The sequence below is a fragment of the Miscanthus floridulus genome, chromosome 8 (genome assembly GCF_019320115.1).
Source record: "Miscanthus floridulus cultivar M001 chromosome 8, ASM1932011v1, whole genome shotgun sequence".
Lineage (NCBI taxonomy): Eukaryota > Viridiplantae > Streptophyta > Magnoliopsida > Poales > Poaceae > Miscanthus > Miscanthus floridulus.
The window spans coordinates 91,006,701-91,033,180 of record NC_089587.1 but is presented as its reverse complement, the minus strand read 5'-3'; the positions used below and the strand labels follow the sequence as shown (position 1 = coordinate 91,033,180).

General features: G+C 44.0%; 3 protein-coding genes and 1 pseudogene across 3 annotated transcripts; all 4 read right to left on the bottom strand.

The window, feature by feature from the left end:
- Positions 1 to 1,933: 1,933 nt before the first annotated feature.
- On the bottom strand, positions 1,934 to 2,482 carry LOC136469566 (uncharacterized). The gene has a single exon (XM_066467708.1). It carries the CDS (start codon positions 2,480 to 2,482, stop codon positions 1,934 to 1,936), a length of 549 nt encoding a protein of 182 aa, XP_066323805.1.
- Positions 2,483 to 3,152: 670 nt separating this feature from the next.
- Positions 3,153 to 7,483, bottom strand: LOC136472916 (GDT1-like protein 4). Its single transcript, XM_066470617.1, has 9 exons — positions 7,241 to 7,483; positions 7,068 to 7,133; positions 6,850 to 6,957; positions 6,525 to 6,623; positions 6,341 to 6,413; positions 5,572 to 5,657; positions 5,151 to 5,234; positions 3,745 to 3,804; positions 3,153 to 3,650 (listed from the first exon to the last, which is right to left on the bottom strand). The coding sequence occupies exons 1-9, from the start codon at positions 7,364 to 7,366 to the stop codon at positions 3,462 to 3,464; spliced, it is 891 nt and encodes a 296-aa protein (XP_066326714.1). The 5' UTR covers positions 7,367 to 7,483; the 3' UTR covers positions 3,153 to 3,461.
- A 7,350-nt stretch (positions 7,484 to 14,833) lies between these two features.
- On the bottom strand, positions 14,834 to 18,034 carry LOC136469565 (uncharacterized; annotated as a pseudogene).
- Positions 18,035 to 21,744: 3,710 nt separating this feature from the next.
- Positions 21,745 to 25,096, bottom strand: LOC136472915 (uncharacterized). Its single transcript, XM_066470616.1, has 2 exons — positions 24,632 to 25,096; positions 21,745 to 23,349 (listed from the first exon to the last, which is right to left on the bottom strand). Exons 1-2 carry the CDS (start codon positions 24,934 to 24,936, stop codon positions 22,032 to 22,034), a joined length of 1,623 nt encoding a protein of 540 aa, XP_066326713.1. The 5' UTR covers positions 24,937 to 25,096; the 3' UTR covers positions 21,745 to 22,031.
- Between the last annotated feature and the right edge of the window lie 1,384 nt (positions 25,097 to 26,480).

The following is a 26,480-nucleotide window of genomic DNA, read 5'->3' as shown; positions in this document are numbered from 1 at the left end:
TTTGCCCTTCTTTTCAAACTGCACACACTCATAGTCATTCACTATTCTTCTTCCATTTGTTTTGGCTCCTTTTGTGTGTCCAAGCCCATGCTTGATTGAAGGATTTCTTCCTTGCTTGAATTGTGGCCCTTTTGATTCATCATTTTTCTTGTCATTGGATTGAGTTTTACCTATCCACCCTTTTCCAATGACTTCATTGAGTTTAGCAATTTCCTTTCTCATAGTCTCCATGTTTGCAAAGTTAGTAGAATAGGCATTCAAATCAAGATTAAAATATTTTTCACAACCTTGACTAGTGGAGGGAGTAGAGGTTTTCTTTGCCTTAGGGAGATGTGAGTTGCTAACCCAAAGAATGCCATATTGCATCTCAAGTTCTATGTGCGTTTCATCCAAGTCACAATACTTTTTCTTAAGTGCTTTATTTGCTTTCTTTGTAATAGCATGGTCCTCTTGCTCTTTGGCCAAAGCCTTACGCAAGGATTCCACCTTACTTCTCTCTAATGCAAGAACTTCTTTGCTAGCAATGTAGAGATACTCTTGTTGGATAAGAGTATCTTCTCTAGATTCTAGCTTGGCTTGGACACTCTCTAAACCCTCCATTAGCTTAGGATGAATAATTTAGTCTTTCTATCCAAATTTTTAGTTATCATATTTATTTCTTCATTACTTGATTCATCATCACTAGAGCTATCACTAATATCACTACTAGAGATATCACTAGGTGGAGAAGATTTGACCTTCGATTTGAATTTTACCTTCTCATCCTTTGCCATGAGACAAATGTGAGGGGAGTAGTAGTCATCATCGGACATGTCGTTGAAGAGCCTTGGTGTAGGGGATGACTTGTGAATAGCAATGGTTGCAACCTTCTCATCCTCTTCACTTGTGCTCTCTTTAGTTGAGTTCCATTCATGCCAATGTGAGGCTCTCCCATGTACTTCTTGCACTTTTTATGGTCAGTCTTCTCCTCTTTCATGTCCTTCTTGTATTTGTTGTCCTTGATCTCATATGGACACTTGGCAATAAAGTGATCGGTGCTTCCACAATTGTAGCATGTCCTCTTTTTTTCTTGTTTAGAAAGCTTCTCTTCACTACCTTATAGCCTTGCTTCTTTAGCCCCTTGTGACACCTCTTCATAAAGAGAGCAGCATCATCAACTTTCTCATATTGATCATCATCATTTTCACTTTCACTTGAAGATGATGTGGTCTCTACTCCTTCTTGAACTTGCTTGCTTTGCTTTGGGCTTGCTAGTTGAAGCTTGTTGGTTGATCTTGGACTTGCTTATAGAGCATTGCTTGCTTGATTTATTGGCCTTGAGAGCTACATCTTTGATCTTAATGTCCTTTAACTTTGCTTGCAATTGTCCAAGTTTCTTCCTCTCATTTACTTCTTCTCTTTGCATGTCAAAGGTCAAGATCCTCCCAAGTACATCATTTGGTGTGAAGTACTTAAACTTCTTCTTATCTCTAATTAGAGTGACTACGGTCTCATTTTTAGGTGAATAAGCTTCCAATATAATCTTGACAACTTTGTGATCATCTAGCTCATCACAACCATAGTCTCTAATCTTGCCCACCATCGTTATCAACCTATCAAACATCTCTTATGGCCCCTCTCCATCCAAGATTACAAACCGGTTGAGTTTTGACATCAACAAGTTAATTCTTGCCTTTCTCACTTTGTCAACCCCTTCATGTGCTAGGTGCAAAGTGTCACATATTTGCTTGGCAACATCAACTCCAATCACTCTATTATACTCATTACCATCCAAGGCACTAAGCAACACACTTGTGGCTTAACTATTGAGGTGAATGATTCTCATCTCTTCTAGTGTTGGGTTCTTGGGACCAACCAATGGATCAAATCCATTGCAAACAATCTCCCAAATGCCGGGGTGAAGACCTATAAGATAAGCTCTCATCAAGTGCTTTCACTTGGTAAAGTTAGTCACATTGAAATGAGGTAATTTGTCCGCGGGCACATTAATGAAAGACCTCCGATCGTGGTTAATCATAGGAATAGAAGAATAGTTAAAGGATACGACGGCATATTTATTGTTGTCGGCCTTGTCCTTTCTTTTCTTCTCCTTCTTGTTCCCCTTCGACACTTGGTATGACTCATCATCATCTGCATCTTTAGAACTACTTGATATGCTTGATGATGCACTTGTTGGCTTCTTTTCTTCTTTCTTCTTCTTCCTAGCTTCTCTTCTTTTTCTTCTTGCTTCTCTCTTAAATCCTCTTTCTTCTTTCCTTTTCTTCTTCTCCTCTACCCGTTTCTCCTTCTTTTTCTCTCTTGCTTCTCTTTTTAGCTTTTTTGTCTTCTTCCTTCTTCTCTCATTATCATCGAGAGCTCTTTCGGCATCGGTAGCCTCAAGATGTGGTAGTGTGGTGTTGCTCGCTGTCGACGAGCTCAACTCGCTGTTGTTCGTGTCAACATCCACCCGCTTCACGCTACTAGTTCCTCCTTCGGCCTCCATACCTTACGCGGTGAAGCGTATATGAGGTAACCCGCTCAGTTGGCCTAGAGGGGGGTGAATAGGCATGTCAAAACAAACACTCAAACTTTTATCAAATTCACCATGTGGCACTGCCGCTCTGGAGGGCGACACTGTCGGACCGCGGCACTACCGGACCAGAACAGCGACACTACCGCACCTGCAGACAACTTCGAGTCACAACGAAAACTTATATCGGAGAAATTTCTCAACTTGCACAGGGTGAAGGTGGTGGAGGAAACGAGTGAAGAACAGGCGCCTGCACCTGGTCCGGGTCTTGGTCCTGGTCCTGGTCCGAGTCAGGGTCCGGCTCCGGCACAGGCTCCGGCCCCGTCTCCGGACGCCCATTCGCAGGGGCCCGAGAAGACGCTGATCGGGGACGTGCTGCTCAGGGAGTGCAAGCACGTGCTCGGCTTGTTCCCCACCATGTGCCGGAAAAAGCCGCACAACCACCAGTACGTCGGAAAGATCATCGGTCGGTGGCGGTTCAACTACTAGATAGCTAGCAGATTGCCATCGTCGTCGTCGTCGTCGGCGGCGGCGCGTGCTTGGTGTACGACTGAACCCTTCCGTTGGCGAAGGTGCATACGTACGCATGCAGGAAAGGAAGTGATATAAACACGATGTGTATATACACGTTATGTTTTGAATTCCTGACAAATTAAAAGCAATCAGTAATTCAGGATACCTCTTCCGTTTGTTTTTGAATTCATGACTTGTATAGTATACATTGGCACTGATCGTATCGTATACCCACTACACATATCCATGTATGCTTTACTGGTACAGCAAAAAATCCATTGCCGTAGGACAAGGGTCACTGAATCAGATGAGGATGCCGGCCAAGGTTGGTTGACAAGGGCCAGGGAGATTAGGGACTGGCTGAACCTGAACAAGAAACAAATAGAGAGCTTGCAGGAGGGACTACACCTACAAGGATGAGAGGCAGGGCAGGGTGGTACTACAATGGTGGGTAGAAATATGACGAAAGAGAGAACCCAAGGAAGAGGAGGCCTCCGATGGTTGCGACCGTGCCCTGAGATATCTTGGAGGCCAGCATGCTGCCACCCACCACCGCGATCGACGTGCAGATGGTGTGCCCCAAGGCTGCTCCTGTAGCAACTCCGACAGCATTTTTGTGGGTCGCCAGCTGCATTGAGGACCATGCTTCGAGTTCAGTTACGAAGTTGGATGAAAAGGAGACAGCTGGAAAATCCAATTTGAAGAGGGAAATTGAACCGTACCGCTATTGTAGCTATCTGACTTCGGTCACCCCACTCCGCCAAGAAGGTCAACACAAATGACTGAAATCAAAAGTCAATACGTCATATAGAAAGCGAGCAATACACTTGGCACTGCTTTTTTTCTCGAACGTGCAGGAGAACTGCGCATCAATATATTAAGAAGAAAAAAGGAGGGGGAAAAGAGCCCCAAAAAACTGTTACAAAAACACAGAAACAAAAAACTGTTACAGAGAAAAGGGTCTGCAACCCACCCTAAGAACCCAAACTACGTTGTGTCTCTAGAGAACTATAAGGCAGGACCAAAAAAACCACCGGACCCAAAAAGAGCTAGGAGGTAGGAGCCAGGGCAAGGAGATAAGAAACTCCTCGAGCCCCTGCTGCTGACCACTGCTGAGCTTCTTCCTTAAAAGCTGAGAGGACCCTAGCTAGGTTAGGAGTTCCCCCATAAAAAACACAATGATTTCGATGCTTCCAAATTAACCAAGCTCCCAAAATAATAATGGAATTGAACCCCTTCTTCACTTGACCAGAAAGCCTGCTGCAAGCACCCTCCCACCAGTCCACAAAAATCAAATCAACCATTTGTGGAGCCACATCTTGCAGTCCAAAAGATTGCAGAATGTTGTACCATGTTTGCCGGGCGAAGACACAAGAGATCAGAAGATGGTCTATTGTTTCACCAGCCTGATCACAGAGTGGACACTGCGTTGGGTGATCAAGACCTCGACGTGCTAGTCTGTCAGCTGTCCAACATCTATTGTGAGCTACTGTCCACATGAAGAACTTGCACTTCCCTGGGGCCCAGCTCTTCCAGATCAACTCCCAAGGACTGAAATGAGTGGCTCCAATGAACAAGGCCTCATAAGCCGATTTATTAGAATACATACCGGAAGCTGAAAGTTTCCAGATATGTGTATCTTCCACCTCAGGATGCAGTACCACATTTGACAAAAGCCCCCAAAGGTGAAGGTATTCAATCAGAACAGGCACACTTAAAGCACCTGTTATATCAGAAACCCATTTCCCCCCCGTGATAGCATCGTAAACTGATCTTTTCCTTGCTCTGGTTGCTATAGCGCTAAACAAATGTGGCATGGCCTGTTCTAAGCTCTGACCAAGCAACCATCTATCTGTCCAAAAACGAGTATTTTTTCCATTGCCTACTACTGTCTCAACAGCCATAGCAAAGAAGGCTTGGACTTGAGAATGAGCTACAGCATCAGTACCGATATGTATGGTTACCGTTACCTTAACTAGTGTTAACAGAAACATGCAATGTCAGAAAGGATTCTAAATTATCTGAAAGCGGGAAAGGATTGCACAAGATTTCACCATCCACCACAAAATCAGAAGTAAATGCATGTTTCAGAGAAAGTGTAAAATGGGGAAGGGAAAGGGAAACCTACCTCCAGGAAAATAGGAGTGCAGAATCTCAAGAAAACACGTCTAAATGTTGACTTCCCTTGGCCTGCTTCCAGCTTTTCCTCTACCTGTATATGTCAAGGAACAAACGGTATTATATAATATAGTGATAGTCTGAAAAAAAGAGTGTTACAACAGTCACTGACAACCAATGAGCACAGTCGTCTGAACAATGAGTAGCAGTATTAACTCTTGACATCTGAAGCTAAATATCACATTTCAAGCACAAGTATATCATACTTATGTTGTAAGTTGTAACAGGTCTAATCAAGAATAGTCCATGGTCAGGAAGGCCCAATCAGTTATGGACTCAAAATGTGTTTATGCTATATCTAGCAAAGATGGATGATGCTTAGCATGGAAATGAGAAGAAAGTAACAATTCGAGGTAAGAAATTCCACATACTTCTTCTATTTCCTTCTTCTGTGATGTCTTGGAATCTGACCTCCAAGCAATGTACAGGAGCCGTAGCCCAAAAAATGCATAGAGGACTGAAGCACAAAACAACAAAAGAGGATATATCAGAATGCACTGCTGCATCCTACAGAACCGATATAACATCAAGATTGCTACAATATCTTATAAGAATCGTAAGATTAAGAATATTCGTGCTCAAATGGTACATATACATCCATAAGACCTTGGAAGACCATTAGTTGCACTAGCAAGAAACAAATGTTCTTTCTTGCTCCAGTAACCAAAATTTGAATATCTTACGATCACTATCATTGGAAAAGGGAGTAATCTAGCAAATGGTTGCACCCACTAGTAATGTTTATTGGAAGGGAAGAACTTAGAACTTGATTGTTATGCATTTTTGCCCCAATTTAGATGCACTTGGATGCAAGTAAAATTAGGAAAACACTACTGTGAGAAAACATAAATTTACTTCCATCACCATCACTATGACGATCTGTAAAAACATCTATGTCTCCACATTTTTATACAAACACTGACTGGATGCAGATATGTCACATCTAGTGTACCGCTTCAGGTACTTGCAGGTCAAATATTCATCAGTATGTGGCGGTTAATATATTTATCAGTGTTTTTGGGACATGGACCATACTAGTCATCTGTTACTTCGATTTGATCCGCCAACCACTAGAATCTCTAAACCTTGGACCACCTTTATCAATGGTACACAATAAGGTGACATTCAGATAAGCCATACCTGTCGCCGCGCTGTTAGTGTGTTTCCTCGATATCAAATTCGGAACGATTCTGCCTAGTCCAGTAGACAGTACCTAAGAATGCAACACCACAGAGGCACAGAAGGATCAGTCTCAATCAGACTAGCAAGTACTAGCAACTTTTTCCCCCCGACAGAGCTGCAAAAGCTTCAGTGAAACACCTACCGTCATAACGACAAGTGCAGACAGTGCGCCCGAGAGCACCGTCGACTTGGGGTGCCGCATCGCCATCAGCGCCGCGATGATAAACGTCTCGTCGCCAATCTTCACCCGGAGAAGACCCACAGACATTCAGAGACAGGTTACGAAGGAATAATTAACTTTTTACCATCTTACGGGGTGTGTGGTATATAAAATACCAGGTCAGCGACACAGTTTATGATGTCATCCGTAATAATGGTAAAAAATTATTTGCCCCGGTTACGAAGGCATGAAGAGCGTATATACGCGCGGCAGAAGGGAAACCCATGAACACCGGCGCCCGCGGTACCTCGCTAACGATGATCATGGACAGGCTGGCGAAGAAGGCGTCGAAGAGCCCCAAGCCCGTGTCCTGCGCCCCAGCCGCCCGCGCCCCCGCCGTGTGGTGGAGGAACATCTGGGAGGCAGAGCACACGGGAGGCGCGTTCAGTGATAGAGCAACCCAATCTCTCTCAGACAGTCAGAGTCGAGACACACAGCGTGCCCCCAGGGGCCCGGCGCGCTCACCTTGGTGCGGCGGTCGAGGCGGTCGGCGCCGACGCCAGTGCCATTCCCGGAAGCGCCATCAGCAGCCTGACAGGAGAAATGCAGGGACCCGGAGCGTGAGGCCGTCGGAGACGAGCCTTGCGGGACGGACGAGGAAACGGGCGAAGCACGGGGACGTGGTTGGAAATGCTCACCTGGTCGGCGGCGGAGACGGAGACTGGAACGGAGACCGCGAGGAGGAGAACAACGGCGGCGGCGAAGGCAAAGCCAGCGTGCCTAGGCATCGCAGCGGGACGGAAGGCGACGCGAGATCTGCGCATGCAGCAAGCAGTCTGGGCGGGGGGCTGTCGGCGCGGCGTGGCGGGGCGGGGCGGGACGCTGCCGGGATCTCGGAGGAGAGGAAGGGGGCAGCCAGCCGGGCGACCCGCGTGCGCCGGTGCGCGTCGGGATGGCCGAGGAGTTAAAAAGAAGGCCAAATTTGGCAGGGGACATCGAAAAAACGTGGCTTTTGCCGCTAACCAAAAAAAAAGAATGGCTTTACTGTAAAATATTATAAAAGTACAGTGCTATAGTTTTTATAATATGATTTCTCATCCAAACATGTAAGTAAATATAATATCTGGACATAAATACCCCTGCTCTTCAATTCAAGATTCCAGCAACATAACAAGTTATATTTCATCACTATAACATGTGTATTACAGCAACATTTTAACAGATCCATGAACATGACGGGTTCAAAAGAAAGTAGCAGGTTTAAGCCCACAAAATAATATATTCTAGCAACATTTCAGTCACACTTTTAGTCAAGTACGGCCACAAAATATAGGCTAAGTAACAGATTTCAACCAACTAAAGTGCACAACCTATGCTTATTTAGACCTAACAACTTGCAGCTTTTTCGTCTTTCCCTTGTCAACACTAAATGGAGATGTGATTGGACATCCAACAGGCTCTATGGCGTCTTCAAGTTCTAGCAACCTCTTACGACTATAGATGGGTATAGAAACATGTTAGCTAAATAGAAACAGCAACAGGAACCCATAATAAAAATCTACAAGAGTTATACCCTCTTATCATATGACTTGGGGTAGAAACAGAGGTGGTGAGTCTAGTTGGTGTAGATGATTCTAGTTCCAGCAACATCCTTGTCATACTACATGCAAATACAATCATATGATATTACACTATTACAGATTTGACAAAGGGACAAATATCTTAAATGTGCAAATTGCAATTGTACCTTCTTGTAATAGGGCTTGGTGTATGAGAACAAGTGATGGGTCTTGTGGGTGTAGCACTGTAAGTTGTTTAAATATATAAGATATGTGTAAGTTAGGTGAAAATTAAAAATCCATAAAGAAGTTCAAAAGGCTTACAATGGGTCAACACATGATGGTAGTTCCTGTGGTGGCTCAGCAGCACTAGATGGCACTATTGTGACACTTTTCTTGCCTCTCTTTCTCTTTGGCTTTGGAGCAGTAGGTGGTGGTGCATCAGAATCATAGACATATTCATTGCATGTTTTTGCCATGTGTCCAAGTTGTTTGCACCTTTTGCATCTTGTGGTTCTCTTTCCAGATCCACCTTCTGCAGCTGATTTAAGCCTCTTCTTCCTTGGTCTCCCAGCTGCTGGTTTCAGAATTAGAGGCCACAACTTAAATCCAAGGTTCACTTGAGGCCACTATTTCCTATTTGCCATTGGCTTAACACACTTTTGGTATGCCTTCTTAAACTTTGCGACAGAGTAGTATTCATGAACATAGCCGTCAATATTACAACCTCGAATTGAGGTGATAACACACAAGGCACGAGTACATGGCAGACCAGTAACTTGCCAACGTTTATAGGTGCACTTCCTCTCTTAAAGATCAACAGTATGCCTCCAATGAACTAGATCCCTTGTAACACCTTCGACTTCACCTAACATTTCATTATCTCTGCCACCATCTTTGCATGCATACCTCCACATATATTTCAACCCCCTACTTCTTGCATTGAGGTCCTTCATGACATTAGGCAAAATCTTATCTTTAAACTTCTTGGCAATTTTTCTTCTCAATAATATTATATCCATGCATAATTGCCTAATCCAGCTGTTGAATGTTTCAGCTATGTTATTTGTTACATAGTCACACTTGCTTGCTTTAGAAAATAGATGCCTTGTCTATAGGTGCTTATGGTTTTCATGTATCCACTTCATAGCTTCAAGACATGCTTCATACATCAAATTGTAGTGCTCTTCAAACCTATACTTTTGAAAAGCTCTACATACTGGCCACAAGTGCTTCTCGAAGACCTCACCTCTGAACCGTTTTTGGAAGTTTGCAACTAAGTGTCTCATGCACTCCCTATGCTCAACTCCATTTTTGAAGACTTGAGTAACAACAGAATCAATTACTTTGCCTGCATCTGTTGAGATCACTAGGCCTAGAGGTGATCCAATTGCTTGATGAAGTCTCCTAAAAACCAAGACCAATTTTTAGTTGTTTATGATCCAAACACACCATAGCACACTGGAACACATCCAATTATGCCCATCAATAGAAGTAGTAGATGCAAGTTGTCCCTTCCATTCCCTAGTCTGAAGGGTTGAGATGGTGACTAGAGGGAGGGGGGTGAATAGTCTTTTCTAAAACTTAATCACATCGGCTAACCGATACAAATGCGGAATTAAAACTATCGGTCTAGCCAAGACTATACCCCACAATATATGTTCACTAGCACCTTGCAAAGATAACAATTATGCAACAAAGGTGCTGGGCTAGTTAGAGCTCTCCTAAACAATTCTAGGAGCAAGGTTACACAAACCTATGCCACTAGTATTTTAAGCAACAAGAGAGCTCCTACACATGCTAGTAAGCAAAAGCACAAAGCTAACAAAGCTCACTAGCAATGCTCAATAACAAGGCAACCAATGCCTAATTAGAGAGTGCAAAAACTTAGCTACACAAACTAAGCAATGTGACTAATAAGGTTACTAAAACCAAATTAGTCACGCAAGGGAGCTACTTCTATGCTACACAAGCAAGAAGGTAATTAGCAAGCTACACAAGCTATCTAATTATAAGAGCAACTACACAAGCTTAATATGTATAAAAGTAATTTCAAGCTTGTGTAATGGGGATGCAAACCAACGGGAAGAACAAGGTTGACACGATGATTTTTCTCCCGAGGTTCACGTGTTTGCCAACACGCTAGTCCCCGTTGTGTCGACCGCTCACTTGGTGGTTTGGCGGCTAATTAGCATCACCCGCTAAGCCCGTACGTCGGGCGCCGCAAGAACCTACCCCTTGAGTGAGGGTAGCTCAATGACACGCTTTCCTAGAGTTGCTCTTCGTGGCTCCCGCAGGGCGAGCACAATGCCCCTCACAAGCACTTCTCCGGAGCGCCGCACAAGCTTCTTGCGCGCTTCGATGGAGACCACCACCAAGCCGTCTAGGAGGTGGCAACCTCCAATAGTAACAAGCACCACCGGCTTGCAACTCGGTCACCTAGTGCCACTCGATGCAACCTCACGACGCAATCATACTAGAATCGCTCACTCACACAATCGAATGATCACTATCAAGTATATGTGTGATGGAGGGCTCCCAAGCACTCACAAGCATAGACACTAAGTCCCTTGAGGTGCTCCACGCCAGCCATGGTCGAAGGCCACTTCTATTTATAGCCCCAAGGGCTAAACTAGCCGTTACCCCTTCACTGGGCAACGGTCGGGCCGACCGGACGCTTCGGTCATGTTGACCGGATGCTGGACCTCAGCGTCCGGTCACCCGCAGACGACCACGTGTCCCGACTCCAATGGTCACTTGACCTGACCGGACGCAGCAGCTTTCAACTGACCGGATGCTGAACCCCCAGCGTCTGGTCGTTTCTAGTAAGGTACCGACCTCGACCGGACGCGTTCGGTCACACTTGATCGGACGCAGCCAGCGTCCGGTCACACTCCAGCTTCTGCGTCATCGTACGTTAGCCTGACCGGACGTAGCCTACCAGCGTCCGGTGCATTCAGATCCAGCGTCCGGTCAGTTGATCGACGTCAGCATCTTCGCGACCAACTCGTTTTCACTTCTAACTTCTTCACCCTTGCTCCAATGAGCCAACCACAAGAATTTGCATCCGGCGTAATAGAAAATAGGCATTCCATTTTCCCAAAAGCGCCTTGTAAACACCTGCAAACACCACCTCCTTTGTAAATGTGCCAACACCACCAAGTGTACACCACCATGTGTCTGTGTGTTAGCTTTTCACAATCAATTCCCAAAGGATGTTAGCCACTTAACTTGCCATGCCACTCGATCCTAGCGATGATGCAAAGTTAGATCACTCGAGTGGCACTAGATGACCGATATGCAAATAAGTTTGCCCCTCTTGATAGTACGGCCATCTATCCTAAACCCGGTCATAAACTTCTCTACACACCTATGACCGGTGAAATGAAATGCCCTAGGTTATACCTTTGCCTTGCGCATTCCATTCCATCTCCTCCAATGTCGATGCAACACATGCACCAACACGATCAACAATGATATGATCCACTTCATATCATCACGTGATCATATTGGTTCATCGATCTTGACTTCACTTGCTCTTCACCGTTGCCATCGTCCATCGGCGCCAAGTCTTGCTCAAGCTTCACCGCCACACGGTCCATCACTCCAAAGCCTTCGACTTGCCCTTCACGCTTGCAACCGGTCCATCAAGCCAAGTCTTGTCTTGATCTTCTCCACCTTGATCACATGACTCAATGTCATGTCTCATGTGCAATAAGCTCCTTCATCATCACATGTGTGAGCTTTACAACATCTCCAAGCCATTTTCACCTTCATGGCATATGTTGCTCACACACATGTACCTGTGGACTAATCACCTGTGTATCTCACATAAACACAATTAGTCCACCTAAGTTGTCACTCAATTACCAAAACCAAACAAGGACCTTTCATAGTCAAATGAGTAGAGTCTACGCCAAGGAAAGGCCTGCAACCATTTAGAAAACCATCTACATAGGCTTTTAGGGCAACAAACATTCATGTAAATCTCATCTTCTTTCCCACTTTGCTCATATTCAATGTCAACCAAACTCTCTGGATTGGTCTTCTCCACCTTAGCCTTGAAACTAAAAGTATGCTCAAAGTTGTCATCCCACTTCCCTTTGAGTTGTTCCACAGCCATATTCCTACCATCCCACACTACATAATATGACAACTTCAGGTGATACTGTTCTTCTAGTCTTTTCTTCGATTCTTTAGCTCCAATTGTGAGATCCTTTGCAAGCCAACTAAGAACCCTATCCTTGACCCAATGATTGGTTGCCATGCAGTTATGCTCAACTTTTCCAGTGCTTTGACAAGTATGCACATGAGGTATCTTTTTTATCTACATCAAATGGAAAAAATTGAAGTTGTATAAATCTGAAATTGTACAAAACTGTATACAAACAATAATGCAAGTTGCAAAATCATACCTTCTAGGTCATCCCATCCCGCAACTGTGAAGCATGTATCCTCCACTTGCACCGTTCAGCTTTGCAGTAGCCTCTGTATCTTGTTGACTCAGAATAGACAACTGCAATTTCATATTCACCCTTTATTGCATATTGCCTAATAGCCTTATTAAAAGTATCACCATCCCCAAAGGTTACACCAACTTCTATTGTTGGGTTCTCTAAGTTAGTTGCATGGACAATGGTCTCACAATCCTGTGCATCCTCCACTATTAATTTATCCTCTAAACCAATACACTCATCATCCTCTACATCGCCATCTGATTCAGAATCCGATAAATTAGAAAGCAATGATTTGTAGGGGTCCTCATCATTTAGACCAACATACTCTACATCATCATCGACCCAATTCACTTCAGGATTGTTCTGGACCGGAGGCTCTACTAGGGATGATGCAATTTCAAGAATAGGTTGCGCAATTAACTGGTTGGCAGGAGCATCAGTGCTACCCTGTAACACACAAGACATGTTCTGTTGTCACCCAATATCAAGCTCCAAACAAAAATCATCCTTTATCATAACCCGCACTTGCACTGAGAGCATTCTTATCTCCCAATACATGTTAATTGCATGCAACAGTTGTTATCAGAATCAATTTCTTCATAGCTACGACTCATATTATCCCAATAGGTGACACGTAACTTATGTTTAGAGTCTAGCTGAATTTCTGTACCAATTTCAAGTAGCAAATCATTCCAATTTGTGGTATCTCTGTCTAAAATCTTAGCAATGTTACAAGCACGCGCTTGCCATCTTCAGTCAATTTAACAAAAGCACCTACACGTGCGGCAAACCTGTAGGACGAATTGGGATCCATCCTACATATATAAATATGAACATAAACATAATCTAAATGAACACGCCATATGATTTCAATTGAGGCTAGGGTAATAGAAGATAATATGAATGAACCTTAGGGTAGGGATAATGGCAGAAATTAGTTACCTGTCAGGAAGCCATGAGAGATCAGCATGCTCCTGGGGGAAAATGTCCCATCGCCAATTTTGCCTAAAAAGAACGGAAGCCAGAGGGGCCAGCCCAGTCCAGCCCAAGGTGGACGTGGACCTGCGGCTGACCCGCATGGGCGTGGCCGGTGGCCCCCTGCCCGTTTCCTTCCCGGATCCCGTGCCATTTGCGTCGCGCTCGCGGTCCAGCCTGCCGCCGACGGCCCGGCGCACCGACTGCCCACTGCCCCACTCATCCTCCAGTCCTTTCTCTCTCTTTTTTTCGGGGAATATTAAAGATGAACAGGGTTACAAGCATCAGCCAACAAGCGGCCAACAAAGTCTTGCGCTCTCTTGATCCACACCTTGGAACAGAGATGTTTACAAGCATGTTGGCCTAATTCATGAGCAACCCTATTACACAATCTATTGTAGTGGATAAACTCAACCCCTCTAAGCTCATCGCCGAGCAACTTTGCTTCTTTCAGTTGTACTGCAAGTTTGGATCGATTGTCTTCATTAGAGTTTAGAGCTTTGCAAATTGGCAGGCAGTCAGTCTCCACAACAACAGGAAGATCAATCCATTCTCTGTAGATAAAAATTTGAGCCTCGGTTTAGGAACACGAGAGCTTTTTTTTTTCTTTTTGAATTTGATCAAATTTTGAAAGACAACATCGGTACACAGAAAAAAAGTGCAGCCACGCAAAACCCCAATTTGATCGGAAAAATGTGCCAGTACCTCTACTCTGGTTGAATTCTACCTCCAATATAGTAGTACTACCATGTTTCTTTCAGTGCCTCCAGCACTAGAATTGAGTTGGGATACGCCAACCCCTGCAAGTTCTTTATTTCTGAGCCACTTTGACGTTTCCGTTAGGTTAGATCTCACGTAACGATGTTGACGCGTGCACACACGCACACGTGACCAGGCGACGAATCCGGTGATGGTCGCTCCCAAGCTACCGCAACATCGACAGGGACTTGCTTCGATTTGGGCATTTGGGTACGTGTTTGCTGCTTCTTGGAGTGTGAACTGAATCCCCTCAATTATGCTCCATCTATCCCATGGAATGGAAATGGCATTGGTTTACCGCACACAACATATCACAGCAACTGACTACTAAGAATACTCTGCTAACAAAGACACAGCAAACCTGGTCCAGTCCTTACCGTGTCTGAAGGAATCACATTCACATGACTTCCAACCACAGAGCCTGTCATGAAAAAGTACAGTACAGTACAGCGACAAAATGTCCACAATCCATGGATCTAACCAAATCTGTAATCTGAATTTCTGGCAATAACCTCTGAAGTTATACAGCAGTGACCTTGTCTTCCAGCAAGCATTCATTATCTGTCAATTGTTAGAAACACTGGATGATGGATCAATTCAGATGCCATAGATGCCAGATGCCACTTAAAATGAACTGCACTCATCATATGATCATCTCACCTCAAACTCATTACTCATGGGACTTCACAACACATAAACAGCGTGAACAATAACTGCTGGCATCAACCTCAGTATCACCGCAAACTTGACATGACAATTTTCCTCTTTAAGGAAGAAAATGACTAACTAAATATATTCATCGTCAGTGAAGAGAATACTAATCATAAAACATACTCCTGACAACAAAAGGGGGTCGGCCACGCAGGGCTTCAAAGAAGAATGTACTTGCATCACAACTCAAAGAAAATACCGGGCTACAACTTATACATCTGTAGTTCTGTACTCTCTAAGGCCAGGGGTCATCTAGATCAGGCTTCTTGACAAACAGCTGATTGTATTGAGGCCGTGACATCTGCAGCAAAATCCATCCAACAATAGGTGTAAGACACGAATTCCAAAATACCAGATAAAACAATCTGCAAAACCATACTGCGTCCCTCCATATTGAGGTAACTAAATCACATAAGGACATGATTTCCTACTGGGCCATGCCAATGTAATAGCTAGGCCTCAAAATCAAACAATCTGGGTGACCAAACCATGGAAACAAACATGAAGATTATATCTACATTCCAAATGCTGTCTTGTACTCAAAAATCATAATTCATATGCCAGAAAGTCCTACCATGGACAAAAATACTAGCATTCTACCTATTCTGAAGAAATGCATCCTACCGGCCATTCAATCAACACTGAAATTTCCTGAGTTGTGTGAAGGAGTATTTGCATTCAGTAAGCTATTATAAGTTCTTTTTTTGTGATGTAAGCTATTATAGGTTCTATGATGTTGGCTGATATCTTAATAATCACTTCAAGGTAATAGCTAGGTCTCCGAATCAAATTATGTGGATGACCGCATCACATAAATGCATATGAAGTCAAAACTAGTGGTTTCTGCAAAACCCTCAAACAATTCATAGACTCAGGTGGACCCGCGTGTCATTACACTCAGTCTCAGTCATAATCAGGGTGCAAACGTTTTCAGTGGCAAGTTTCCAATTGTATCGTATATTAGACATAGTAGAAAGACCTAATGTTGATGAAAACACCACCACTGTAGCCAATTATTATCTACACTAGAGGAAATCCTAATCTCTCTAGATGATGAGCATCTTCATTCATTCATGGGAAAATTGGTTCCATAGCACCGAAAGATTACGTTATCCGGAAAATACCATCTAAAGTTTGCCCATTCATGAAATAGCACCGAAAGAATGAACTATTATCTGAAAACACCACTCCGTCACGTTTTGAGATAACGTTGTGAACTTCTATCCACCTCCACCCACCTGAGACCTCCATGGCTCCACTCACCTGTGTAAGAAAAAAAAACGCAGCTGCCATGTCCATGCTTCACGGCATAGTAGGTAGTAGCATGTCCAATTCTCCATCTCCATCCTCCTCACGACCTCACACATGACGCGTGAGACCTCCATGGCTCCACGTCTGCCATGTCCATGCTCCTCTCGCTCAACCTCCCGCGACACCAGCGACAACCCCAAGCGGCCAAGCCGAAGGTCATCATTTATGACCTGGTGAATGGTGACGTGCTTCTGCTGAATGGCGATACCAAGGGCTGCTCGGCCTTGGGCTTTGGACAGCAGCTTGCAGCCGGTTTTGTACTTGCCGCCGTTCAACACGCACAGGTACCATATCGAACCAGCGGTTGCAGGTCCTGTCCGTCACCACGTTTATGGAAAAAAGGGGTGGAGCTACACGGTGACGAGTTGCCGCACTTACATCCTTGTTGTCTTGCCTAGAATTCCCAACTGCAGCTCCTCATCCGGCCATGGTGGAAGGTAGCTGCTATCCACGGCACCCATGGCCCTCTTGCGAATTGTGAGGACAATGGCTGGGCTGGGTGCCGCCGAGTAGAAGCTAGCGCGTGTGCCACCCATGCCCATGGCTTGTCGTGTCCCCTCTGCTGCGGCCTGCGGGTGAGCATGCCTCCCTCCGCAGCCGGGGAGCAGGAGCAGCGCCTAGTGGGTCTTTGGCACAGCTCGACGTACGGATGGTCCCAGCATGACAAGCTCGACGTACGGGTGCAGCGAGACGAAGCAATGCGCCATAGCCAAGTCCTCGATCGGCCACCACCTCTCTACCAGCCATCTCCATCTGAGTGGAGTCGAGCGAGGAGTGGAGAGGGCTTGGCCGGCGCTTGAAATGAGCGACTGCAACATGCCAACATGATTGGTGAGAGGGTGGGAAGAGGATGACGAGTGGACCATCCTCTCTGAGTGAAACGGAGTGAGTGTGAGGGAGACACCGTTAGCAATAAGTTAACAGAATGCTAGATTCCGGAACGGATTATTGCTTTCAATGGTATTTTACGTGACAGCGAACTTTCGATGGTATTTTGCGAATGTCGCGACCTTTTGATGCTATACAACCAATTTTCCCTTCATTCATTGCATAGCTTCTATGATTTCTGCTGAGTCTCGACAATCAAGGCCACATGTTACAAAACTGAACAAACGCGCCATGCGTACTCCATCCTATCCCAATCCCCGCGAAGCCGAAACGCTCAGGGGAGAGAAACGCGAGGTTGGTGTGGGTGCTTACAAGGTCCTTGAAGAGGAAGAAGCCGATGAGAAAGAAGAGGACGAAGAAGATCTCGAACTCGGCAAGGCGGACGAAGCGGAACACCCTGTCGACGGCCCTAGTGAGGAGCCCCGGGTCGTCCCCCCTCCTCCCGGCCCCGACCCGCTGCTGCCGCATCTCTCCCGATCGATCGGTCGATCAGCCGCGGATTCCTCCTCTGCTACCACCGAATCCGAGACGGATCGGCTTGACCGGATCTGCAGCCGTCCGGCGAGAGGGAGTGGGGGGCGGAGGTACCGGATCTCCGGCCGTTCAACGGCGTGGGCTGTGCCTGAGGGAAGGCCCCGATCGCCAATCGGTCGATCCCTTGTTGGATGCGCGTTGCCGCGGCAATGGAGAGGTGGAGCAGGGCTGCTGGGGGGCGGCACGACGAGAGAACGGAACCGGGGGCTTCGGCGTCTGGAACCAGCAAACAGCAATCGAGGAGGAGTGAGTGAAGGCCAGGAGGTGGTGTGGCCCTGAGCAAATTGAGCCCGGCCATGGGTCCAGCCCGAGCCCAACGGGTTTTGGCCCGTCTACAAAGCTTAGTGGACAGGGTCCAGACATAGACCCCGCTGTCGAGAAAAAACAATTCTTAGCCCGAAGTCAACCTAAAATATTTATTTTAGCTATTTTACATTGTATAAATCAGCCTAGGTACAACCTAAGACTCGTCCAAATGGACGGCTATTGGTGGAACTTTTTGACCGAAATAGCCAGACATTTTTTCGGCCCGGACCACAAAATGCTCATATTAGGTGCGCGTGTGCCCGGACGGAGGTTTACGCTGTCGTCGAGATATGCGTCAATATTCGTGTTGTTTGAGCCACGTGGAGGTGAGAGAATAAGGATGTGTTTTACAAGGAGAAACGTTAGTGCCGAACTTCACAAAAGAGAAAAGTGTTTTAGAGAAGCACTTAGAACTGATTCTCTTATATTTTTTTATTAGTTTAGAGAAACCCCTAAAATTTAGTTTTTTCTCACTTAAGAATCTAGCGAGCTAGCTAAATGATTCCACAAAGTGATTCTAATTTATTTTAGAAATATTTCTTAAGAGAATTTTGATCTAAAATGGTTTTAAGAAACTAAAAACCTGGCAAATGCACCAGACTGTAAAAAAGTTCATCTTCATTTGGAACGAAGGAAAACTATAATAAAAATGACTGTTTCAATTCTAGAGGAAAGGAAAAGAGGGGACATGTTTAAAGCGAAGGAATCGAAAGAGAAGCTTTTATGAGGAAAGGCAATAGAGTTGTACCTTTTGAGGCAAGGAAAATTGTGCTCCAAGCGAAGAGAAAATTTTCCTTTTCCTTTTACCTATTCATAGGTCGAGGATTAGGCGCGCTCGAAGAGGTCAAGTGCTCGCCACTTAAGGTCTGTTTGTTTTGAGCCCAGCCAAAGCTACCTAGTCTCGGCATGAATCTCAGGTGTCTATGTTTGGAGGTCTGGGATTCAGATTGTTGCTTAGGAGGCCTCTATCCAAAAATACACTCAATGCTAGTCGTGTTTCCTATTCATGGGCCATGGGTCCATGGGTGAAGCTGGATTCAGACAGAGCTCGTGTGATCATTCTTTGTTTGTTTGTTATACGGCTTATGGTATGGTTATTTTTTTGTCTAAGTTTATAACATAAAAAAAGGCATTGTTAAATGGGAATTTCCTTTCTTTTTTCACACCATCAGAAACAGTTCAGAATTTAGGGAGGATGAGAGACTCAGAGTGAAGGTGCATATTGCGTACCAGGGGACAATGTGTGGTAAGGTCATGGATACATTAGACCTCACCTCATCCATAGAGTCTACATGTAAGTGTGCTATAGAGATAAACATTTTTTGGTGTTTTATGGGGCAACAAATGGTATCTTTAATCTTTTATTCTTGTTAATTTTAACATGATTTGCTCATGGTATATGAAGCTACATACAATACTTCAGAACTTTGATATTGAATCGGTAGTGGTTAAATGAATAAACGAAATATGTTGTATGACATTCTGTAAGAACATAAGTTAGCTTTGCGTGTTTGCATTTAGAATAACTTTGATACTAAATCCGCAATAGTGAAGTGAAGAAATGCATGCTCTCTTTGTCACAAGTTATGATTAGAAGTTTGAGGTGTGGTCTAGAAAACAATAGCCTGGTTTATTATTACATTTGTAGGCTTGTGTTCTTTGTTTAATGTGGTTAACGAGGAGTTTTATTATTTAATTTGCAGAATCTCTATTGAAGCTAGCCTCGCCAAGGCTGATGGATCCCGTACAACACAAAGGTCGGGGAGTCCTCCCTCCTTTCCTCATTGGATAGAACTTTTTCAATACGAATGAACAATGTTGGAACATCAATAATTATTTTCATCAGTAAGTTAAACACAGTTCATGCTTGATCCTATGTTCATATAGTTTAGAATCTCCTACTAATTGCCTTTGTTAATAATCCTAGGTTTATGGTTTTGAACATGCAATCTTTTAAACAATTGCTCTATGTTCAACATTTCAGTTATTCAATCATCTTTTCATTCAATTCATTTATTCATACCTATGAGCACTAGATACACAGGAACCATGGCAGCACAAAAACATGTTGCATATCTATGACACATGAAAATACTTTTTAGATTAAATGAACTCCCGATATAGGAAAAATGTTGGTTAGAATTATCAACCATAACATAGCACCAACAATCTAACATCTATCATCAGAGATAGTGAAGATGATGTAGGTAGAAGCTCGGACCTTGTCCACTCTTGATTTCATTTTTAAGACCCTTAGGAATGGGAGGAGGTGTAATCTCAAGCATAGGAGAAGATTTTCCTTCCTCAACCTAACAAATACATAACCTTCTAAGTTTGGTTTAGAAACAACAGATTATTCTCATTTTGTACAGTAGTGGCTGCGGGATTTAATTTTTTTGTTTACATTTGTCATTTAGACATCGTTGAGATAGGTACAGAATCATATATCTCTTTTGTTTCAATAAAGACAACTATATTATATATGTTTGCAATAGTGGTTGTAGAATACTATATAGTGACATGTCTTTGACAATAAAACCAAATGATGGTTATCCCCATCGCACTCATTGCCATTTAGTACTTGTAGTAATTCACAAGATGATAAATAGCTTATTAATTCTACACTTCTTGGTGTTCTGTATGGTTTCCTAATCGGTGATAATGTACATGATGGAGTATGCAGCCATCATAATCTGGTATAGAAAATCCTAGACATCTTAGAGATCATGGAGGCTCAAATGTATTGGGCAAAATAAAAATATATTATGTAATCAATACTTAAAATTTTTTATTATCTTGTGTTTTGCTATTCAGAATTCATGTTTTATGTTAACTTATGTTATCCTACAATGCCGTGGAACAATGGGCTCACAAGGTTTTGAAGATAAGATGAGTGGGTAGCCAGGTTTGGGAGAAGAGATTACCATAATGATTCGTTAATATAAAATTCATCACTAATTCATTCAAATTCTTGTCAATGTCATATTTCAATAAATAAAAATATGTCTCATCATACAAAGACGCTACAATTCCAACATTTCTAGATGATTGATTTTCTTTATCCGGGTATAATTTCATGGTGCATTGTATGCCTCTTACAATCTATTGGCTATAATTACTCTGCAACGATGTAGAAAAAGAAAGAAATAATGATCACGGGTCTCTCTTAATTGTATAGTTTTAATATTATATTTTCTAGTATTATGAATGCTCTTTTATTTTTTGGTTCACGGCTATTGAGCTACAAATGTATGTTATGAGAAGAACTATAATTTGACCTTGTTTGGGATGCATGGATTTCGTGAAAAGTTCAGCATTTTTCTATTAGTCTAGAAAACAAATCTATCCTTAAGGGATGCATGAATTTCGCACTCTGGTAGGGGTGGTTGGTTGGTGGGGGGCGCTATGCATCATACAAGGCCGAGAGTGTTTTCTCCAACGGAACTACAGAAGGAATGGAATCGAAATGTTCTTCTTGACTAGTTCCAGAATATCCTTCAGGTTTGCAGTGAGCTAAACATGCTTCACGAAGTTGGGCAGGTCGCAGAAAACCAGAGAAAGGGAAATCACACGATTGCAGAACTGTAACATTATTTGGCTCAACAAAGCGCACAACCTTGTAGAGAGCTTCAAGAGCAATCCAGCAAGGGCAATGCATTCCTGTAAATTATCCCTTGAGCTGACACTTGAGAGTTAAGAAGACCAAGTCCCACACTTCTCACCTCATTAGCTACGGGTGTCAGGAGGGAAAAAAACGATGTATTTTGTAATGGCAACCTGTCTAACCCTTCAGTAGAGGATTACAGGGTAAATAACAGCATTTCCTAACATATGGTACCCTAGAAAAGAATGACTAGAGCACAGTTCATGACTAGAATGCATTTACAAATGCAACTAAAAAGGATAAAGGAAAAGAAAAAGAAATGCAGCATGGAACTGAGTAAACCAAAACATGTTATCTCTGTATGATTCCTGGGCAGGCGAATGCATCAAGTTATCCACTTCGAGGTAACTTGAGCACGCTGCCTGGGTTTCATGGGAGTTTGGGACAAGTTCCTCTTCTTCATGTTCGACGAGACAGTCGGGCTGAAATAATCTTGGCTCTTCTGTGAAATGGCTGCAGCCTGCAGATGTGGTTTCCTTAAAGGAATGAAGGTCTGTGACTTTGAAGGAAACCCTCTAGAAGATTCAACACTTTTAGGCGAGTCCCATTTGCTATGGTTCACAAAACTCTGTGATCTACCAACCATCTCGGTTTTCTTTTCCTTTGGACTTGGAATGTTCCGGCTTTCCCTTGTTTCAGCGGAGTACATTGTCTCCTCTCCGCTGCTAAAACCATTCTTCTCATCTCCTAATTCGGATATCGCAAGTGGGGAGGAACTGGACTGCACCTCACTCCAGCAATTTTCTTGGTAAGCAACATTGTGAAGAGTGCCACAGTTCATTTGCACATTAGATGGTTGTGTTCTGTGTGGAGCTTGCCTGTTCGCCTCATTCTTGTTCTCATCGGGCATCATTTGCTTTAAGGGAAGGGGTAGGCGAATAGATCTTGAATGCTCCACAAGTGAAGTAACTTGCTCTTTCTGAGGTTTGCAAATTTTTGAGGTCAGCTCATGTTGCCCATGGAAAGAATGTGAGCCAATCGAATCCTTTTCGCCATGTGAAATCTTGGCAGATGCTGAACTGCATGCTCCATGCTGCCATGTTGGTCTTGGTGGCATCTGTGATGATGACAAGACATCACCACCTTCTACCTCTGTGGACTTAATATAACGAAGATGACCAAGGGAAGAACGCCCACTTCGTTCTCCAGAGGTTGTCAATCGTGCAGGAGTCATCATCGGCTTGCTAACATCTTCTAATCTACCATTCCAGTGTTGTTTTAACCATTCACATACCGCAGGGATAGGGATCCCAAACTGTGTGGGCACATCCTTTTTTGATGTACAAAGGGCAGTTGATGATGCAGCAGCATACCCATTAGGTGTAGAAGGTGCAATCTTCATGGGATCACAGACCATAAAAGCTAGATTGCCATGCATATCAAACCCAGCAGATCCAGGATGCCACAAGACTTCATCAATTGAGAACTTTATAATGTTGTCTGTAGCTATTACAACCTTCCCCTCTCCTACAGCCAAATCATTTCTGTTGTGGCCCAGTAGCAAAACTGTACTGCCAAGGTCCAAGCTGGGGTTCAAGCAAGTTTTCAAAAAATGAGGTTGGTGCCCATGTGAACTCAGGTCATCATCCACGACGTCAAGGCCAACTATTGTAAGGTCAAGAATAGAACTGGTAATAAAGAACCTGAAATGAAGAAATACAATGTGGAGAGTAAGTAACATGGCAAAGGCATGGAAAACAAAGCCCCACGTGAGCTCAGAACACTTATACTTATTTAGCATTATAGTATCTTTTTTCTGCACTATTTTCTTTTAAATATTTTATATCCTTTCATCATTTCATACAACTGAACTTTTGAATGTTCGAGTGCTGGCCAATAAAGTGCAAGTCCAGAGGAAAATTTAGGTTGATCCCATGTTGAACTAAGAATGCATTAAAACATGTACTGTGCTCATCAATTAAGTGAATAAATAGATCCAAGGACCACTTTTCAGGAGATATTACTTGCCACAGGTTCTTTATGTACCCAGTAGTCAATCTGCAACCCAGACTTGAAAAGGAATTTATGCGAGATTGTACATAAACAGAAAGACATTTCAACGCTAGACAACCTAAATTTGAAAAGAATTTATGCCAGTTTATACAAACCAGCTTTAGCCCCCCGTCCCTTACAGAATGGCAGCAAAGCTTTCTGACTTGCATGTCGTGCAGTCAAGCTGAGAGCATGCGACAGTGAGCATACATCTCTCGTGTTACACTGGTCCATATATCTACTGATAGTAGATCTTTAATCTCACAAAATCCTATCAATAATAAGGTAGCAGAATGCCAGAATGCATTTATATTGGCACGATCTGTTCCTCACCAACCAAACAAAACGGAAATCCTATCCCCACCGGCATGTACTGTTTTTTTTTAGAATTAATACTCGCATGTACTGTTGCCACAACAACTAAGCGCAACAACGACAGAAAGATTATCTAAGTCCACATGACCACAAGCCAAAAATAATCTTCCGAACCATATGGTCTTATGGAAGTCAACCCCAGCGCAATGCCCCCAAATCTCAAGCTTCCACGCAAACAAAACCTCTTTTCTCAAATGCAGGAAGGACGACAGGATCGCAAACAAAAGCGGAACGGATCACAAAAAAAAGGTTTATTTACAGCTAGTATTGCTGCAAATACTATTGCACCGGGGAATTACAACTACCAGCTTTCAATTAACTGTAAAAATAGATCCTTTTACACCGAGGCAAGGACTCAAGGTCCAACTGTCCAAGTACGAGTGCAGCACAAATAAAATTGCCGAAACGCACATTCTAACCCAAAATCCATTCTAGAGATTCCCGGGGGGCGATGAGCTCATCCCAAAAATCGAATCGCCAGACACCAAATTGCAATTTCAAGCAAAGGCACGAGGAAGCTAAACAGGGGATACCAAGAAATGCGCTGGGTTCTAATACCTCTGCGGCACCAGGCGAGCTAGGAGACGGCCGTGGCTGAGCCGGACCTCGGCAATGCCCGCCGCGGCGGCCGATGGGATGGTGCCGTGCGTGGTGAGCAGGAGGCCGCGGTGGATGAGGAACCCACTCCCACCTTTGCCTCCAGCTCCTCCTCCTCCTCCGCCTCCGCCGCCGCCGCCGCCGCTGGGGAAGGATACGGCGGCTACGGCGGCGCCCTTTGCGGCGAGGAGGCTGGACTTGATCCGCTCCAGCTTGGCCCCGCGGGAGCAGAAGCACCACCCCGAGCCTTTGCCCAGGATCCCCATCCGGCGCCTCTTGCCTACCCCCCGCTACGGCTGCTGCTGCTACTCCGGCGAGCGGCGGCGGGCCACGGACGGCGACGCCGCGCGGCTCGTATGGACTCGTTTCGCTTTCGTGCTGAGCCTGAGAGAAGGGGACGGGAGTCGTGGCGTGGCCGGGCCTCACACAGCGAACGTGACATAGTGTGTGCTCATGTCATTTGTCAATGTCCTGTGTGATTAGTCACAAAAAAAAATGTCCTGTGTGATTATGATTATTGCTGCCACCTTGACCCCCTGGTTTCTTCCTGTGACCCCCTGTTTTCTTCCTGGGATGGGATACTCTCCACGATGCTCATGTGACCTTGCATTTGAACTTAAACCCCCTGTAATATTCAAAAAAAAAAAAAACTTAAACCCCTTGCTTTGAATTTTTCAAAATTATTTTATGTAGTACAACTAACTTCATGGTTTTTTTATATTTGTTCTTTTAGAATTAAAACGTCTAAATGCTCCAAAGAAGGCCGAGAGAGAAATATCCATGTTTATGATCGTAATATTTCTTCCCTTCTAAAGAAATTTGAATGTGTGATTCTCTCTATGAGGTTATTTTCAAACAAAGTAGTATATGTATTTAAGCGAGATCATAATAGCAGCTAAGTTGAAAAAATAAATATTTTCCTCAGGAATGTAGTACCAAAGTAGATGTTTACACAAATATCTACACCTATCCTTATGAAACCCGTACTTGAACCCCAAGCCATGCGAACACCTTCAGACATTAGTCATCAGATATTGCGATTGATAAAGTTATCACAAGCGCCTCATCATTGATCGTCCCATCATGTACCACTAAATAAAAAGTGTTGATTCTTCATAAAATAGATTTAGAAAAATAAGAGCTCTCGACTCTCGTACCAAGTCTATAACTTGAACTCGAGAGCCCATGTACCACTTGAGTTATGTTAAGAAAAAAAAAGAAAAAGAAAAACTTAGCATGTTGCAATCATGTCTATTTTTAAGTTATGTTGCATTTCCTTCTGTAACAAATTATTATTAATATAAAAGTGTCTATAATAAGTAAAGTGTTTAGAAGCAAAAGAAAAAAGGAAAGGAAAGAAAGAAAAACCGACAAACAATGAACCAGTCTCATGGGCCGCTCTCTCCCGGCGAACCAGCGTAGTGATGCGCGTGCAGCTGCAGAAAAAAAAAAGACAAATCAGTCGGCCCAGTAGCCATGGAAGAATTGCTCTCCTGAGGTGTGCTCTTCTGCTTGCTGTTTTTCTTCTCCCGTTCACGTCGCCGTCGACGGGGCCAGGCGACCGGACACACCCTTGAAGAGACCGGCGCTGCCCTACTAGCAGCTTCCCGGGTTTCGTCGGATCTTTAGCCGGCGACGAGCACCCACCGCACCAGGTATGCCCTCTCTTCCCTTCCTTGCGTGCAAAACTGAGTACCCGAACCCTAACTTAAGCTATCTGTCTATCTGTATTCGGATCTGATCTAATCTCAAGCGTAAGTGTATCCTACTAACTTCGTTTTTGTGGCAACAATTATCGGGTGTGCCGCTG

Excerpts from the sequence above, each read along its gene's own strand:
- LOC136469566 (XM_066467708.1), bottom strand. The coding sequence starts at position 2,482 with ATGGAGGCCGAAGGAGGAACTAGTAGCGTGAAGCGGGTGGATGTTGAC.
- LOC136472916 (XM_066470617.1), bottom strand. The coding sequence starts at position 7,366 with ATGCGCAGATCTCGCGTCGCCTTCCGTCCCGCTGCGATGCCTAGGCAC. Across the intron at positions 7,134-7,240 it reads CCGTCTCCGCCGCCGACCAG|GCTGCTGATGGCGCTTCCGG; the intron begins GTGAGCATTTCC and ends TTCTCCTGTCAG. Across the intron at positions 5,235-5,571 it reads AGAAGAAGGAAATAGAAGAA|GTAGAGGAAAAGCTGGAAGC; the intron begins GTATGTGGAATT and ends TGACATATACAG.
- LOC136472915 (XM_066470616.1), bottom strand. The coding sequence starts at position 24,936 with ATGGGGATCCTGGGCAAAGGCTCGGGGTGGTGCTTCTGCTCCCGCGGG. Across the intron at positions 23,350-24,631 it reads GCTCGCCTGGTGCCGCAGAG|GTTCTTTATTACCAGTTCTA; the intron begins GTATTAGAACCC and ends TCTTCATTTCAG.